General features: G+C 40.2%; 1 protein-coding gene and 1 long non-coding RNA gene across 7 annotated transcripts in view; one reads left to right on the top strand and one right to left on the bottom strand.

Annotated features, from left to right (window-relative positions):
• The window catches only part of LOC117203941 (uncharacterized), a 464,617-nt gene extending 454,035 nt beyond the window's left edge, over nt 1-10,582 (bottom strand). The window contains exons 1-2 of the long non-coding RNA XR_007469983.1: nt 10,566-10,582; nt 9,457-9,521 (exon numbers count right to left, since the gene is read on the bottom strand). This is a non-coding gene — a long non-coding RNA (uncharacterized LOC117203941). The remainder of the gene's footprint in view (nt 1-9,456; nt 9,522-10,565) is intronic.
• Nucleotides 10,583-10,624: 42 nt separating this feature from the next.
• The window catches only part of LRIG3 (leucine rich repeats and immunoglobulin like domains 3), a 47,350-nt gene continuing 38,903 nt past the window's right edge, over nt 10,625-19,071 (top strand). For 4 of the 6 annotated variants that reach the window (XM_033440510.2, XM_033440505.2, XM_033440506.2 and 1 more), the window contains exons 1-3: nt 10,629-10,934; nt 16,656-16,727; nt 17,046-17,120. In XM_033440510.2, the coding sequence (XP_033296401.1) occupies nt 10,699-10,934; nt 16,656-16,727; nt 17,046-17,120 (383 nt within the window). In that variant the 5' untranslated portion in view covers nt 10,629-10,698. Of the gene's footprint in view, nt 10,935-16,655; nt 16,728-17,045; nt 17,121-19,071 lie in introns of those variants that run through there. The other 2 variants (XM_033440504.2, XM_033440511.2) reach the window with 2 other exon arrangements.

The raw sequence follows: 19,071 nt of genomic DNA, 5'->3' as shown, positions 1-19,071 counted from the left end.
GCAGCAAACGCAGTTCTAAGAGGGAAGTTTATAGCTATACAAGCCTACCTCAAGAAACAAGACAAATCTCAAATAGACAATCTAACCTTACCCCTAAAGGAACTAGAGAAAGAAGAACAAACAAAACCCAAAGTTAGCAGAAGGAAAGAAATCATAAAGATCAGAACAGAAATAAATGAAATAGAAACAAAGAAAACAATAGCAAAGATCAATAAAACTAAAAGCTGGTTCTTTGAGAAGATAAACAAAATTGATAAACCATTAGCCAAACTCATCAAGAAAAAGAGAGGACTCAAATCAATAAAATTAGAAATGAAAAAGGAGAAGTTATAACAGACACTGCAGAAATAAAAAGCATCTTAAGAGACTATAACAAGCAACTGTATGCCAAAAAAAATGGACAACCTGGAAGAAATGGATAAATTCTTAGAAAGGTATAACCTTCCAAGACTGAACCAGGAAGAAACAGAAAATATGAACAGACCAATCACAAGTAATGAAATTGAAGCTATGATTAAAAATCTTCCAACAACAAAAGTCCAGGACCAGGTCGCTTCAGAGGTGAATTCTATCAAACATTTAGAGAAGAGCTAACACCCATCCTTTTCAAACTCTTTCAAAAAATTTCAGAGGGAGGAACAACCCCAAACTCATTCTATGAGGCGACCATCACCCTGATACCAAAACCAGACAAAGATACTACAAAAAAAGAAAATTATATACCAATATCACTCATGAATATAGATGTAAAAATCCTCAACAAAATACTAGCAAACAGAATCCAACAACATATTAAAAGGATCATACACCGTGATCAAGTAGGATTTATCCCAGGGATGCAAGGATTCTTCAATATACGCAAATCAATCAATGTGATACACCATATTAACAAACTGAAGGATAAAAACCATATGATCATCTCAATAGATGCAGAAAAAGCTTTCGACAAAATTCAACACCCATTTATGATAAAAACTCTCCAGAAAGTGGGCATAGAGGGAACCTACCTCAACATAATAAAGGCCATATATGACAAACCCACAGCAAACATCATTCTCAATGGTGAAAAACTGAAAGCATTTCCTCTAAGATCAGGAACAAGACAGGGATGTCCACTCTCACCACTATCATTCAACATAGTTTTGGAAGTCCTAGCCACGGCAATCAGAGAAGAAAAAGAAATAAAAGGAATACAAATTGAAAAGAAGAAGTAAAACTGTCACTGTTTGCAGATGACATGAGACTATACATAGAGAATCCTAAAAATGCCACCAGAAAACTGCTAGAGCTAATCAATGAATTAGGTAAAGTTGCAGGATACAAAATTAATGTACAGAAATCTCTTGCATTCCTATACTAATGATGAAAAATCTGAAAGAGAAATTAAGGAAACACTTCCATTTACCATTGCAACAAAAAGAATAAAATACCTAGGAATAAACCTACCTAGGGAGACAAAAGACCTGTATGCAGAAAACTATAAGACACTGATGAAAGAAATTAAAGATGATACCAACAGATGGAGAGACATACCATGTTCTTGGATTGGAAGAATCAATATTGTGAAAATGACTATACTACCCAACGCAATCTACAGATTCAATGCACTCCCTATCAAATTACCAATGGCATGTTTTATGGAACTAGAACAAAAAATCTTAAAATTTGTATGGGGACACAAATTTGAATAGCCAAAGCAGTCTTGAGGGAAAAAAACGGAGCTGGAGGAATCAGACTCCCTGACTTCAGACTATACTACAAAGCTACAGTAATCAAGACAATACAGTACTGGCACAAAAACAGAAACATAGATCAATGGAACAAGATAGCAAGGCCAGAGATAAACCCAGGCACCTATGGTCAACTAACTTATGACAAAGGAGGCAAGGATATACAATGGATAAAAGACAGTCTCTTCAATAAGTGGTGCTGGGAAAACTGGACAGCTACATATAAAAGAATGAAATTAGAACACTCCCTAACACCATACACAAAAATAAACTCAAAATAGATTCGAGACCTAAATGTAAGACTGGACACTATAAAACTCTTAGAGGAAAACATAGGAAGAACACTCTTTGACATAAATCACAGCAAGACCTTTTTTGATCCACCTCCTAGAGTAATGGAAATAAAAACAAAAATAAACAAATGGGACCTAATGGAACTTCAAAGCTTTTGCACAGCAAAGGAAACCATAAATAAGATGAAAAGACAACCCTCAGAATGGGAGAAAATATTTGCAAACGAATCAATGAACAAAGGATTAATCTCCAAAATATATAAACAGCTCATTAAGCTCAATATTAAAGAAACAAACAACCCAATCCAAAAATGGGCAGAAGACCTAAATAGACATTTCTCCAAAGAAGACATACAGATGGCCAAGAAGTACATGAAAAGCTGCTCAACATCGCTAATTATTAGAGAAATGCAAATCAAAACTACAATGAGGTATCACCTCACACGGGTTAGAATGGACATCATCAGAAAATCTACAAACAACAAATGCTGGAGGGGGTGTGGAGAAAAGGGAACCCTCTTGCACTGTTGCTGGGAATGTCAATTGATACAGCCACTATGGAGAACAATATGGAGGTTCCTTAAAAAACTAAAAATAGAATTATCATATGACCCAGGAATCCCACTACTGGGCATATACCCAGAGAAAACCGTAATTCAAAAAGACACATGCAGCCAGTGTTCATTGCAGCACTATTTACAATAGCAAGGTCATGGAAGCAACCTAAATGCCCATCAACAGACGAATGGATAAAGAAGTTGTGGTACATATATACAATGGAATATTACTCAGCCATAAAAATGAATGAAATTGGGTCATTTGTTGAGAAGTGGATGGATCTAGAGACTGTCATACAGAGTGAAGTAAGTCAGAAAGAGAAAAACAAATATCGTATATTAAAGCATATATGTGGAACCTAGAAAAATGGTACCGATGAACCGGTGCAGGGCAGAAGTTGAGACCAGATGTAGAGAAGAAACATGGACACCAAGCGGGGAAAGTGGCAGGGGTGGGATGGTGGGATGAACTGGGAGATTGGGATTGACATATATACAGTAATATGTATAAAATGGATAACTAATAAGAACCTGCTGTATAAGTAAATAAATAAAATTCTAAAATATTTTAAAAACTGCAATTAGAAGACCTAAATAGACATTTCTGCAAAGAAGACATACAGATAGCCAAGAGGCACATGAAAAGATGCTCAACATCGCTAATTATTTGAGAAATGCAAATCAAAACTACAATGAGGTATCACCTCACACCAGTCAGAATGGCCATCATCAAAAAGTCTACAAACAATAAATCCTGGAGAGGGTGTGGCGAAAAGGGAACCCTCATGCACTGCTGGTAGGAATGTAAACTGGTACAACCATTATGGAGAACCATATGGAGGTTCCTTAAAAAACTAAAAATAGAGCTATCATCTGATCCAGCAATCCCACTCCTGGGCATATATTGAGGAAAAAACACAGTTCTAAAGGATACGTGCATCCCAGTGTTCACTGTAGCACTGTTTACAGTAGCCACGACATGGAAGCAACCTAAATGTCCATTGACAAATGAATGGATAAAGAAGATGTGGTACACATATACAGTGGAATATTACTCAGCCATTAAAAAGAATGAAATAATGCCATTTGCAGCACCATGTATGGACCTAGAGATTATCATACTAAGTGAAGTAAGTCAGACAAAGCCACACTCATATGATATCACTTACATGGGGAATCTAAAAAAAAATGATGCAAATGAACTTATTTACAAAAGAGAAACAGGCTCAAAGACTTAGAGAACGAACTTATGGATACTGGGGGCAGGTGGGGGGTGGGTAGGGGGGAGGGATAGATTGGGAGTTTGGGATTGACATATACACACTGCTATATTTAAAATAACCTACAAGACCCTACTGTATAGCACAGGGCACTCTGCTCAATATTATGTAATAACCTAAATGGGAAAAGAATTTGAAAAAGAATAGATACATGTATATGTATAACTGAATCACTTTGCTGTACATCTGAAACTAACACAACATTGTTAATCAACTATATTCCAATATAAAATTTTTAAAAAAATAAAATTTAAAAAAAGAACTGCAATTATTTCATCTGCAAAGAGGAAAGCTAAGGACTATTTCTGGTAATAGCTTCTGTTTTGCCCAGAAGAAGCAGAAAAGCTCAAATGGCAGCAAGAGAGCAGAAGGCATTCATTTATGTGGGTTCTAAAGATAAATGCTCAGACTGAAAAAGTTGTTCAAGTCTGAAATCACTGCCATGGGAGTGGAGGAGGCTGCCTGCTGCAGACTTGGTTGTGCTGGGGGCAAGGAGATAAGCAAGGTCCCCTTGAAAGCTTCTTCATGCTCTGTGTCAGTATTTCCCTGGAAATCTTTTTGTATGTATGTTTAAACATAATAGAAGTGTGTAAATCTCTGGGCTAAAAACTTACAATTTTAGCAGGAAAGTATTTGTTCTGCCTCAGTGTAACAGGAGCACAATGTCATGTTGAAAGGGACCCCATAAAGCTGAAAATCCTTCTTCATTCTCTATTTGAAAATACTTGCACAGAACAATATTGGGAATTCTGTAGCTTGACAGTGATCCTTAGATTTAGGGACAGATACAGAATTTTGAATTCAGAGAAACTGATTTTGAGACTATTCATGACAAAGTCACCTTAATAATTTGATAGTCAGGCCTGGGTGAATATCCAATGTGTAAGAGAATGAAACTATAAATAAAAGCAGTAAGTAACTCATTTATAAGCCCTCTTCTGGTTTGGAAATGCAAATGAATTCTTAGTATATAGGCCAATTGTTCATCTAAGAAGTGGGAGAAAAATATTCTTCAGAAAAGTTCCCAGGAGGGATATGGGAATATTTTTAGTAAATATGCCTAATCATTCTTTTTGACCTCATGGCACAAATCATAACAAATTGAGTTATACAGTAACTTTCTGATACGGCATAACAAAATTCCTATTAAAATATCTCAGGATCTGTACAGTATGCTGTCCTAACACACAAATTAAGGGTTTTATATGAAAGTTAAAAAATGTTTTTGGTTTGTTTTCCATCTTAGCATTAATTCTTTCCCTCCTGTTACTTAGGACAAATAGTTGAGGGTTTATTTAATTCCAACATTCTTTTGGTCAATAATCCCAGCAGGAGAATGTTTCTGTAGTTAACTCACTTTATCTCCCCAAATAATGAAAAGAAAGCAGCAATCTGAGAGTTAAGTAATAGTCACTAGAATCTATCAGGAGCTTTATAGTGTACTGATGTAACATTCGTCACCCTGTTTTACAGGTAAAGAAAATGAAGCATAGAGTTGTTCGGTCAGCCAAAGTTACAGGGCTTCTGACCTCAGTGTCAGACTTGGGACCACCTTGCAGCCCCTGTAACAAATTCTCAAGCATTTGGATTTCTGCATTTCTGACAGGGTGGGCTATTATCTATGTGTTGAGATTCCCAGGGGAGTCTTAGTATTGCTGCTGGCTAGAGGAAGACATGGAACAGGGTAGGAATAAGAGAAAATATCCTGAGGTCCTTAAAGGAGTGGAGAAATTTGAAGACCACACACAGAAACGCTCTGTTCCTGGGGAAGGACACTCACCATTGAGAAAAATCTGAGGGTCACAGCCGCTGTGAGCCTTCACCCATTTCCCACCTCCACCACAGGGCTCCCAGCTCCCAGCAGCTCTAGCCTCCACTGAGGTGATTTCCAGGGAACCCAGTTTTGTCCACCATATGAGTTTTCCTCAGGGCACGTATTATTCCTAGCGGGTGACTTGAGAAATGAGTAAAATAAAAGCTATCATATGTTTAATTTATAGTTAAGTGAACACGCAGATAACATTGTTTTCAATTCAAGCAATTTCCCACAATTGGCCAACTTGAGAGAAACAGATGCGTGGCTATCTTCATTTTTCTAAATATTTTCTAAAGAGTTCAGACATGTTCATTGCAGCGTTTTTGCAAAGTAAGATTCTCTTCTCCTGCTCTTTAAGTGAAGCATGGTAACTTTTTTGTGAGAAAAGGAGGCTCTCTATTTCTTCTAAAATGCCTTAATGAATGGGAAAGATATGGTTAGGTTACAGAGTACAGCAACATTTGCTTTTGGCATCAGTATCTGGGGATTTTTGTGCTTTTCTTCCTCCTTTGCCTTATCTCTTTTCCCTTTTCACAGTTCACACTTACACAAACTGTGTCATTCATTGTAATGATAAAGCAAGTACTGAGTGTTTAGCTTTCATTCTTGTCCTTGGATGTTAAAACTGACAGCTTAGCACCTCTATTACTTTTTATCGGTGAGTCATTGCCCTTGCCAGCACTCAAGATAAGAAAGTCTCACACTTGCCAGAGGGAGAAAAAAAAAAAAAAACAGGAAAACTGAAAAGAGCACTGGGGCTGAGTTGTACTAACCACAGAATGGAGGGTGGGAGGCTGCTTTGAAAATGGATGGACCTTGCCATTCTCCAAGACAAAGTTATAAATGAGAAACTGTCCAGTGTGATTTAGATCATTTCCAATGGAGAGTCAATTTTCAACTACCCAGTTAACCTGCATAAACCTCTAAGGAGTAGAGAAATTCAACACGTGATCACATTTTAATCCAAACGTTAAAAGACCTACATTCAAAATGAATCTGATCACCTCACACTAAATCCTTGTTTATGAAAGACTAGCCACAAGAGCTGAAAATTGCCATTTGATACTACTGCACCCTGTGTGTGTGTGTGTGTGTGTGCGCGCGCGCGCGCGCGCGCATGCGCGTGTATGTAGTTATTGTGAATAACTACAGAATAACTACACCATGAGAGGATCGGAGAATTCAGTGATACATTAAGGCTGTTTTGGGGGTCACAGTTATTCACTGATAAATTTGGGGAGATTAAACAAAATTGTATGTTCCTTTTTTCCCTCTAATACAGACCATCTTTCCTGGCACTGTGTCTTCATCCCTATTGTTTAGGTACTAAAAGAAACTGCACAGGGCTGTGAGAGACCTCAAAGACATTCAGTCCTCACCTGCTCAGGGAGACACGCCATGGAGGTTCTGCCCTGTAGTTTGTGAAGGGTTTGGGAAATCTTAGTTTGTGAAAATATTACATTGATTTAAAGTTTCCATGTTGCACTAGTTCGTCTTTCTATCGACTGAATGGTTCAGGATATACTGAGATGGAGAATAGCTATATTTAATGTGCGACAATGACTTTCTGTATCATCATAGTTTGCTCTCTCAAAAACTATGTGAACTTCTGAGCAAGCACAAGCCACACCCATAAAACATCCTCTGCTAATTGATTCCCAATTATGATGCCTTTAAAGTGGAACAAGAACTTAAAGATGCTTGCAAAGCAAGGTGTGTGAAGAAATCTAGATTTCTAATGTCTCCCCAGTTTTTACAATTATCTCACCCAAATCTAATCTGACAGCATTGCATGTTAGTGATTACCTGTAAAGAATCTTTCCAAAGCTTCAAATTCATTATCATAGAAATGAAGTTACTTCTGGCAGATGCAATATTTAATTGTGTAATTATAGATATAAACAAGACTGGAACTCCAGTGGGTAGGAGCAAACTTGCAACGAGAGGACTGGGGAGGGGCCGGTAGCCACTAGATTTCAGCTAGTCTTAGGCATTAGTCCATAAATCTTAGAGGGGGAACAGAGAATAACAGCTAATCCAGTAAACTGATAAATGAAAATCAGATAAGAGAGTGTTTATTGTATACCCAACTTACAGATGAAGAAACTGAGGTACTGAAAATTTAAGTAACTTAATCAACATCACGTAACTGGTAAAACCCGTAAAGGATATATAGGATACATGGCTATATGGAAAGTCATTATCACACATTAAGCATTATTTAGTAAGTACTAAAGTAAAAATGACCAATTACATTCCAGTGAATACCGGATGTGCTGGGAGTGCATTCGAGGGATAGCTAAAACAGGACTCAGGGAAACCTTCTCCAAAAGAGGGATGCTTAAGCCGAAGGGCCAACCAATCAGACAAAAGAGGGGCAGAGAATGATCTGGACAGAGGGACCAGCATGTGAAGGAAGGCCAAAGGGAAAGAGCACAGCATGGGGAGAAAACTGCAGATAGGTCCTGGAGTAAAAGAGAGATGAGCAAATAAAATGAGTTAAAGAGGTAAGTAGAGGCCAAGCACACAAAAACGCTGCATAAGTCACTCTAAAGAATTTAAGCTTTACTTTGAGGACAATGGGAGCAAGAGAAAGGAATTAGGCAGTTGAGTCACAGAAGCAGATTTGAGCTTCTGGGATATCACTTGACTGCACTGCGGAGAAAGGACTGGAATGCCAGACAGGAAAGAGGCTGTGTCAGTAATCCAAGCAAGAAGCTGATAGGGGGCTGAGTTTGCATAATGTCTATAGAGATAGGAGATATATTTAGTTGCTACCTTCATTAGGACTTGCTAATTGATTGATTGTAGGGGTGGTGGTGAGAATGAGGAAATGTGAATTAGGCTTCTGGGGCAGTCGTCATCTGAATGGAGGCAGGTATCACTCCTTGAGATAGTGAACTCAGGAGGAAAAGGAGTAAGTTTCAGGGGTGGTGAAATTTAATTCTAGATATGTTGTTACATTTGAACATTCAATTTGAGACAACCTACAGGTGGTTGAAATACATGGGTCTAGAGTTTAGGAGAAAGATCTGGGCTAGAAATATAGTTGTGGTAAATATCAGAATATGGATGTAAATGCAATTCACAAAAGAAGATGAAGTAATATAAGGAGCGTATAGAATGGGGAAAGAAAATGAGCCAACCTCCCCCCAAAATGGTACCCAATTTCTGATCATCTGTCACATGCGTGACACATCAATGAGCAGGCCACCATACTCGTGGCACCATGCCTACATCTAATGGCACGTGTATAATGGCATCTTTCTTCTTTTTAAAAACTCCAATGCACTAAGCCTGATTTTCCTTATATGAAATAGATGAGAGAGACTGGGCTGGAAAATCCATACCATGACTGGGGTGTGCCTTGACACTCCCAAGCAGGCAAAATAATAACTCAAAACTGAAGTACCCTCATTATAAATATTTTCTAATTGTACATCATCAAAAAAAAAAAAGGCGGTGGGGTGGATGTTAACAGTAGCTGGAAAGAAGAGGATGGGGTATCATATCTAAAGTGGTGTGCCTCAACTTCACAGTTGAGTCTTTTCCCGCCCTCGTGAATGGTGTGTTCATACAGGTAATTTGCCACAGTGGAAATCAATGGGCATGAGTTGGAGTTCAAGTCTCAACTCTCCAAGCGATCTCCACTCCTCAATAATGAGCAGTTTAAGCAGCCCAAAGCATGCTTTGGCAGACAACATGCAAGAAACAATGTGCAGAGGTGAAAGTATAAAAGTAAGTTTTCAGTTTTTGCCACAAACAAGTGTAGCTCCTCACCCAGAAGAGGAGGGTGTTCCCAGAGGATCTCTGAGGTCTCCATCATTTCCTGTGGCCTCAATCACCTGCAAGAGTAAGACAAGGCACAGACTTCACTGGCAAGTCCTGTAGGCCTGAATCCTCCCCTGGCGGAGGGATCCAGCAAGTACTACTTCTAGCCTGGTAGCACTCTCAATCAGGATTTGTCATCACTCAAGGCACAGGTGGACCATGGTGCATATATTAATTAATTTTTCCTGCAAGGTCCTTGTTTTCATTTGGCTTTGAAATATTATGGTGACTACTTTTATTATTTTTGCCTATGGCGTGCGATCTGTGATTGCCATCGCGGTATATTAGAAGGTCATTTCCCATAATTTCCCCCCAGCTCTATCCAATGCACTAACGCTTTCTATTTGTAACTCAATATACCATTTCCAATACCATGACTTTTTCATTTTATTACTCTTTTTACTTTTGGAGCTGACATACGGAAAAAACGCGACCAGTGTTAATGTTAAAAAAACCAACAACTGTATTTTTATTGAAACCATTGTTTCCTCTGTGAATAGTAGGATAATTTATACTTATTTTAAAACTTGGAATGCAAGGTTTCCTAATAACAGAACTAACTTTACTCCCCTTAAGTGCCCCCAAATACCTCCAACTCCGAGAGCTGGCCTAATATTTGCTCACTTGGTTGCTCACTCCCTTTTTCTCTTCAACTCCATTTGATATATGTTTCCCAGGACGTAGTGGAGACTTCTGGCCCGAGAGGCTGGAAAATGTAACTCGGAATTTCCTACAATCTCAGCTCCGCTTTCTCAGCGCTCCGACCCGGGGCGGGAGCCTTGTTATTGTCACGTGGCCACGGGGGCGAAGCGCCCAGCAGGCCAATGGGCTCGCGCGGGCCTTGGCAGCCCCGCCCCTCGGCTCCGCCGCGCGGGGACTTGGCGCTCCGCTGAGGGGAGAAGGCGAAAAAGTTTCTTTTGCGGACGAGGAGAGGCCTTGGCGCGCGGACGCTGCTCCCACTGCAACTCTGCCGCAGCTGGCCGTTGTTTTCGGTTTCCCTCTCGCTTCCCCGGGGCATGAAAGAACTTTACTGCCAGGACTAAAAGAAAGGGGTTTACCTGGGAGCGTTAGAGGAGGGCGCGCGCGCACGGCCCCGAGCGCGGGCGTCCACTCCTGACTGGAAGTTGGTGCAGGGCCCCGAGCGCGCGCCGGCGCGGATCCCGGGTCAGAGCGAGGGACTGCAGGACCGCGATGGGCGCGCCGACGTTCCGCGCGCCCGCGGCGGCTCTGGGATTGCTGTTGTGCGCGGTGCTGGGATGCGCGGGCCCTGCCGAGGGCGGCGGCCGCGGGGCCCTGGGGCCGCCTTCTGGGGTCGGCGCAGAGCACCGGTGCCCCGTTCCGTGCCGCTGCCTCGGGGACCTTCTGGACTGCAGTCGCCAGCGGCTGTCGCGTCTGCCCGAGCCGCTCCCGCCCTGGGTCGCTCGGCTGTAAGTATTCTTCCTGAGGGCGGAGGGGGAGCCACTCGAAATTCGGGACTGCGGGCGAGGGGCCAGGATGCTCGGCGCGCAGCAGCTTTTTCCAGGGCACCTCCTCTTGGCCCAGGCCTCCTGCGGCCCTCCGCGGAGATGGAAAAGGAGCCGACCGGGCCTCAGTCTCCCTCCATCCCCCAGCGCCTGGCGGGCCGCGCAGGTGGGCCCTGAGAGCGCCCCACCCGGCCGCAGGTGGGCGAGGGGATGCAGCCGCTGACAACTCCCAGGGGCAGAATCGACGTCCTGCGCCTGGAGCTCGCCTAGGGGGCTCAGATGCGCGCCCTGCCAGGCCGGGGCGGGAGAGTTGGCAACCTGCTGCCGCCCTGAGTTCGCAGTTCTCACTTTGAGAGGATGATCCCGCGGCTCAATACTTTCTAACAGGTTCATGCCACTTTTCGCGTTCCCAACTAGTAATCGAACGCGCGCCTTTCGTTTGGGAAGCCCCCTCTACAGAGTTAGGTCACTGTCCAAGCTGTGGTGGACATCCTTTTGTTGTTCTTTACCCTGGGCTTAATTTCGCATTAGTAAATTCCCCTCTTCGACCAAACTGTAAGAAGTTGGCAAGAGTGATCAATGGATAAGGAAGGGAAGGAACTAGAGTTGTTTCAGAACCGAGAGCGTGATTTATGTAGCTTCTCAGCAGGTCCAGAAGGTTTAGGAGAGAGCGCTGGGTGCTGTTATGCAAGTTTGGGGATGCTAGATGTGAAGTCCGAAAACCTGAAATCACTGCCAACTGCCAGAACGAGGAAGAAAATGTAGTTTAGTTCCAAATGTCATCTTGTTCTCTCCCACTCTCGTTTTGTTAAAGTTGGAAGATTGGTGCAAAATGTAAACAGTCAAAACTTGTGTTTCTTTTTTTTCAAAGTAGCTATCCTGTTAAAATAACAAAAGTGCAGTCCATCCTTAATCCTTAGATTTGGCTGTAGCAGAATTGCAGTGGAAATTTGAAACTCTGGAAACAACTCTAGTCGACTGTCCTAACATCCAAATAATAGTGGTAGGAAGTTTGGTCAGGTAGTTTAAGAAATTGTGTTTTTAAATCACTGTGCTCATCAAAGTCTTTATTTGTAGAACTGTGGACCATCAAAAGCATATTCTTTGTGTCAATATGCCTCAGTTTAATAAAAAAAAGTAGAAGTAGAGAGTTTTAGGTTGATATGTAATCTCTTATCATGGGATGTCTTGTTTAGTAGTTTTTATTACAATTGAAGAAGGCGATAAGGGCTTTAACCTAAAGCAGGAAGACTTTCAATTAGTTGCGGCTAATTCTGTTCAATTGCCTCTTGTGGAGGTCTTGTTGCCTTATTCATGAGATGTGAATGGCTCTATTGACATCATATGGAACTGAACATTTGAATGACTGGAGGTGAACACGTATGAATAATAGAGGGATGAGAAAGAGAAAGAATACAGTGCTTCCTGGGGTGTGTTTAGAAATGCTCAAATCATTCACCAGATCTAACTTATATTCAGTAGTTTCTCAATGTTAAGTGGCCTATCGGATCATGTCAGGGTGCAGTATATTTTTGTGTGTGAATATCTCTTCTAAAATTGGATGTCTTAAAAAAAAAAAACTGTATTGCTCTTGATTAGAAGTTGAGTTAAACCAAAAGGGGTTTGATACCTATTCAAACATGGTCTTAAAAGTAGCTGACCTAATTAGGATTTTGTTTTGCAGATAATTTGGTGGCACACTAAAAACAAATTACAGTTAATTTGGTTAGCACAATCTTTAATTACATTTCCGCCAGCAGTAAATTGTCTTAATACAAGTCCACATTCCTTAAATGTATGCGAAAATAAGTTCCACTTGTACAAATAAGCACTACGCCTGTTGTCAGAAACCCTGCTGTGATCACTCATTGGACAGCTCTGTCATTCTTGTACTTGTGTGACTTTGTAGTTGTCACCAAACCATGTGGTCCAAATTCTTGATTGTAAATGTTTCTTTTGTTTGTGCCTGAAGCTCTAGAGGTCTCCTTTCTCCACCTTTGAAAGGAGCAGAAAAAATACGTGGAATTGAGCCTTAACTTCTCTTTAACTCGGTATTTGGAGCAGGAGGCATAAGATAGCTGCTTCTTAAATTTTACATAATTTGAAAAGCTTTTAAGGAGACTGTTCCCAGAGTTCAGAAATAAGTAGAAAAATGCATATTGTTCTTCCCCATATCTTAACTTCCTTTTCCTCAGGTAATTAAGAAAGTAAAAGTTCTCCTTAGGAATACTTCATGAGAACACTCTTCAGAAAAAGTTTGGTGTCTAGCTTTTGTTTCATTTGTTGAATTGGTAAGTTAAAAACTTAATCTATTTAATGTATGTGTGTGCGTGTATTTTTTTCCAGTTTATTCAGTTGTAATTTATGGCCATAGGAATCCCATGTGTGAAAAGTTGAATTGTTTGAGCTGTAAAATCGTCATATTGTAGTTAGTTCTCTTTTCAAAAAGGAACTTTTAATCCTTTAATGAAAGTGGCTCTTAAAACAGTCAGTATTTTCAGCGTTCCTTACAACTGCCTTTAAAAGCAGACTTGAGTTTACATCTAGAGTGTGTGCTTACAACGAGTTGGGAGCCCAAAGAGGAGTGCTAGTTAGAATATGTTTACTTAGCCAAAAGAGGGAAAAGTTGCCCAATTATCAAGAAGAGTTTCAAGTATTATTAAAATCTCAATGGAATTTCAGAACTATTTGTCTTCTCACATAGAAAGCTTTGAGTTAGCTGGGCTCAGGCAAAAAAAAGTCTGAAAGGTACTTTCTGCTGGTGTGGCTTCTATAGTGTCTGCCTGTTATAAAATCCTCTGGTTCGTACCAAAATTGGGGCTCGGGTTAGGGGTATTAGTCCTTATGATTTTCACAGCTGTTTTTCTATATTTTCCAGACTAAAACTTGAACATAGCAGGCTGATTTATGAGTCACTTTGGATCAGTGTCTTAAAACAGCTACAGCTTGGCTTTTTGTTTTTCAGCCTTCCAGATTTCTGCTGAATTAGCAGCTCTGCAGGCCCCAGTGGGATTGATTAAGAAGCTGTGCTGGATTTGCATTTTAAAATTTGACTTGGAAGTCAGATTTCCAAATGCTAAAAGGAGGAAAATGAGAGCTGGAACCAAATGTTGTATATTAATTATTTTCCATATATATTTATTCGCTTGCTAATATGCAGGAAAAGAGACTTCTCTCTATTGTGTAGAGTTTGGTTTGCAAGTGTTTGGCCGGCTGAGTTTTGGGTAAATAGTTCACACCTCCCTACCTCGCCACCTTTCCCATTTATTAACCTCATTACAAAAAGTTTTTTAGGAAAGGTTTCTGGGGAAGGTGGTCATTACTGGAAATCTAAAAAAACAAAGCATCTGCCTTCCTTATTGAATGTAATGGGGTTTAAGAAAACATTGACATTGTACAAGTTGAATTTGTTTTTAATGGTCTAGCCATAAAAAGCAATACAAGGAGATTTAGGAAAATATGGCATCCTTTAATCGTTTCTGAAACATAAACTGTATTAAATCTAAATTTAGGTGCATTAAAAGTTTCATGGCTTTAAGTATTTAGCAGTAAAAGTCACTTCAGGGATGATTTTTTTTTTTTCTTCCCCATATAATGTGGTTTTAATAGTATACACAGCACTGGAATGGAAGTGTGTCACAATAACTGAAATATTTAAGGTTGCCAGCTCCTGCTTCTGGATCAGAAGTGAGGGGTCCCCAGCATGTGCCCTGTTCTCTGAAGGCACAGTTTCTCATTTTACAGGTCTTTTGTTGGAGATTTCATCCTGTTACCGGTCAGGGGAAAAAAAAAAAAGTTAAAGCACGCAATCTTTTTATTTTTTTCCTCACGGGATTGCCCTGAGAAATAATCCTTAAAATGAAATGAAAAGTGGAATTTTTGTTTTTTCTAATCAAAAAGAAAATCACCTGTGTGAGCTGGGAATGCCAGATGGGTGCCCCCTTTCCACTGAACACTTGAAACAATAGGGGATGCAGTTGTAGGCTTAGTGCAACGTTCTTTAGTTGAGTGGGTCCAAATGAGCCTTTCTGTTGATTCAGGCTACCTCCCAGGTGAGGACCTCTTTTCCACGGTTGTTTTTTAAAGCCTGTGGGAAATCTGTGACTGTCTGGGGTGCTAAAAGCACACAGGTTTTGTCTGAATCCTAACGTGAGCCGTGGGCCCATGGTTTCCTTGATGAACTCCAGATGGATGCGAGCTGGGCCGTGAGGGAAAGTGTCTGGTTCCAGCGTGGGGAGCATGCACAGCAGTGGTTGTAATTGCAGGATTTTTATAGTTTAAAGACTGTGCCAGATTTTTTTTCATGTTATAACTCTACCGGAACAAATCTGCTCATGTCTGTTACTGTCTGGTAGGTCTTTAGGCAAACATGTTTCAAATAAAACCTTTTGCAAAATTTTTTTTTTTTCCTTTTAGGTGAAATAGAGAAATCCAGGTTTATTGTCAAAACAAAAATTCAAAGACTGAAAGGATCTCTGATTTCTAATTGTTACCCTAATGGATGTGCACAAAGTAACACTGCGCTTCTCTGGATGTGATTTCTCTGCCTTTTTTTTTGTTGCGGGAGGCATACTTAGGTATTGATGTATAGCAAATGGTTCCTGCTTTTCTCCAATCAAGTCTGGTTATCTCTAACTTCGGTTATTAAAAACTCTTCACTTTTAAGCACTGAAGGAGTTAATCTAGGAAGGGTGGGTATGCCTCTTTCAGTGGGAGAGCTTTCAGCCGTTCTGTGTGGCAGCCTGGTTTTCAGTAGCTGTTCAGCCATTTCATTTTCCTTAGACCAGTTTGAAGGCACTTAGTGTATTGACCAATATAACCAAGTATTTGCCGGATTTTGTTTCACATTTTCATCCTCAATGCTGAGCTGACGTCCTAGCCTAGAATACTGCATACGTAGGCGTTTGGTTGATGTTCTATGGAAATGGTTACTAAGTTATATTGAGTCTCTGAGTTAGAGGCAGGTTTATTTTAATAATTGAAAAGAAATCTGATCACGGATCTCTGAACAGTCTACTAAACTTTGTTAGGTGGTTGATGTGGTTTAAGTTATACATTATATTGAGATACTGCGATTTGGAGAATTCAGGAAAGCAGAGCGTTTGGGTTGTTTCCTACCTGCTCAACACACACACACACACACACACACACACACACACACACACAGAGAGAGCAGTACTTTAAACAATTTGTTGCCTTAACCCAGGGAAACAAATATGTGTGAAAAGGAATTTCTACTTTGACTGTAATAAGGACTCTGATGCTTAGTTTTGTGATAATAAGGTTTCTTTAGAGGTTTTAGTTTCAGCAACCTGACTAATTAGCCACTTTTCATAAGCTATGACTTCATCATATCAAGGTGGAAGTGAGGAGTTGGTAGTGGATGGGGAGGGTGAAGCAAAACAACCAGTTCACAAAGGATCTGTTCACCCTGGACCAAAACCCATCTCCTAAAACATTTGCGGGCTTGGAGCATTTGAATCTGCCAGCCTCCTGAACTAACTTTGTCCTCAGAGTTTGTATTTTGGAGTTTGCCCTCTCGTTTATGGGCAGGATGGACCAATTATTTCTTATGCTGTCGCTAGTGTTGAGAGGAGTTCATAAATCCACTCTGTCTTGCCCATCATTAAGCATTATTAGTGATTTTTGGAAACTACTTATAATTTTATTTTTGTTTTTTCATAGGGACTTAAGTCACAACAGATTGTCTTTCATCAAGGCAAGTTCCACGAGCCACCTTCACAGCCTTCGAGAAGTGTGAGTTCAGCTACTTTCTGCTTGCGGTTGGAATCAAATGTACCACCTATCACAGTATTTAATTGTAAAGAACGTTTGGGTTACAGGGAATTATTTAAAACTTAACTTGGGAGGGATCTTTTTTTTTTTTTTTTTTTTTTTTTTTACGGTACACGGGCCTCTCACTGTTGTGGCCTCTCCCATTGCTTTGGGAGGGATCTTTAAATAATGTTATAAAGTTTTCACCTCTGTAGATTACATACAGATTTCACCTCTGTGGATTACAGGTTGCATAATCTGCTTCTCTCTCTCTCTCTCTCTCTCTTTTGGCATTTATAGGAAACTGAACAACAATGAATTGGAGACCATTCCAAATCTAGGGCCAGTCTCAGCAAATATTACACTTCTCTCCTTGTAAGTGAACATTAGGAGGGTTTTGAATGTATGTTTGCAGGGACGGGGCGGGGGTGGGGGGCGGGAGGGGGCAGTTCCATATGGGCTAGAGTACAGATCTTACAAGCAAAATAAGCTTCCTTTAAACTGGTTGACTTGTTTCCTAGCCTGTCTCTCTCTCTCTCTCTCTCTCTTTCTCTCTCTCTGGCGCGCGCGCGCGCTCCTAAATTTTAAGTATCATTGTAACAAGAACACTTAACACTGTGCTGTTATTGCTGCTGTGGCCTTCAAGACTCAGAGAAGCCACCTTCACCCCATAGGGACATGTATTTAATTATGGTGACTAGGACTTAAATTCTGGTTATCACTCAATGGTCTACATGGGATCTGTGGATCCGGTATTACATAATTCCTAGTGGAGAACGATCGGAGTTATTTGGGGAGGAGAAATGGAGTCGGTAACGAAGCACTGAGGTATCCTCTTTTATCCTCTTTTAAGTGTGGCGCCTGCCGTGGAAATCAAGGTCCAGAAACATCAAATCAAAATATCGACTTGATACAGTTAAAATTCAATAGGTCATTGAAGTTAGAAATATCATTGCATGTTATTTTGCAGTTCTGAGTTTTCAGATAAGAGTAAAATTGTGTTAAATTTTGTGTATTATTAGGGCAGATCACGTGTTTATATTCATGCAGTGGAGATGTTTTGGAATAATGTTAACTTTTGGCCTTTAAAGACAGCATTTAGAATGAGCATGGTTTGATTTCTAAAATTAAATAGTCTACCACCTTAATCTTGAGTAATTTAAAAATATATTTAAGCCACTGAAGTTTAAAATGTTTTCCTCCTTCAAACAACTTAAGAAAAAAAGCACCATTGTTAGTTGTATCTGGGAAAGGTGTTAGGAGGGTTGAAATTGTACAGTAAATTTCAGGAAATCTGTTCAATTAATTACAGTGATCACTACCCGATTGCTTACATCTGGTGGTTTATAGAGGTTTGTTTTTACTGAGGGCCCAGGTCAGCTAAGTCACGGGTACAGCCCCTGTGTCTGCTTTCCTCTGTCTGAATGAGAACTAAGTGACATTTGATACTGATGGGGTTTTTCCAAAGATCAGAAACAGGAAGGAATAAAAGAAAAAGCAGTTGGTATTTGACAAATAAACACTGAATTTAAAAAAGGTTTTTATGCTACCATTAATACCTGTTTTGGCTTTCCCAATTGCTTAAAATTTTGGAGTCTGAATGGAATACTGCTTTTGGTATCCTTAACATCTTTAGCTATTCTCATTTGACCACTGGGGCCTATTTAAATCCCAGGGAATGCCACTTCCTTGCCCTGCTGTCCTTGCCCTGTGTATTGGCAGATACTGTCAGCATGTTCAGGGGGTCTTGAGGGTCACTGCATGATTCATGGCTGAGAGGGTCTGCAGTAGAGTTTGGGAATCTGGGTGGGATGAGGAAAACAATCTTCTCTTTGGCATGGTATAGAGGTGAAAGTGTAAGAACTTGTAAGGAAATTAGAAAGTTTGATGAGAATAAATAGCCTAGTGATTTTTACACTTTAAAGCTGTAGTTTGTAATTAGAAAACTAGAAACCTTCAACATCTGAACTCTTCTCCATATTTTTGTTTGTGTTTCACTTTAGTGAGTGCTGAATAAACTTTACTGAACTCGAATAATCTCACTTTCTTCCCCTTAATTTGTCGTAGTACATCTAACCAGGGATTGCTTTGTTCCTCTTATATAATGATAGATCCTATTTATTGCCTAGATCACATAGACTCTCCAAAGAGTAATTTATGTCACGGGGCTGCTAATTCCATGTGCATAGTAAACATTGTTTTTATATCTGTGAAATATCTTGAAAAATTTACTTCTCTGGCTGTTCTTTTCTGTAAATGTTTTGTTTCTTCTGTAGGCTTCTTTGGATTTCGTAATACATAGTCATTGTTTCTAAAGCACTGTTCA

The sequence above is a fragment of the Orcinus orca genome, chromosome 11 (genome assembly GCF_937001465.1).
Source record: "Orcinus orca chromosome 11, mOrcOrc1.1, whole genome shotgun sequence".
Lineage (NCBI taxonomy): Eukaryota > Metazoa > Chordata > Mammalia > Artiodactyla > Delphinidae > Orcinus > Orcinus orca.
Note: the sequence above shows the minus strand (reverse complement) of the source record. Positions and strands in the feature narration are given on the sequence as shown.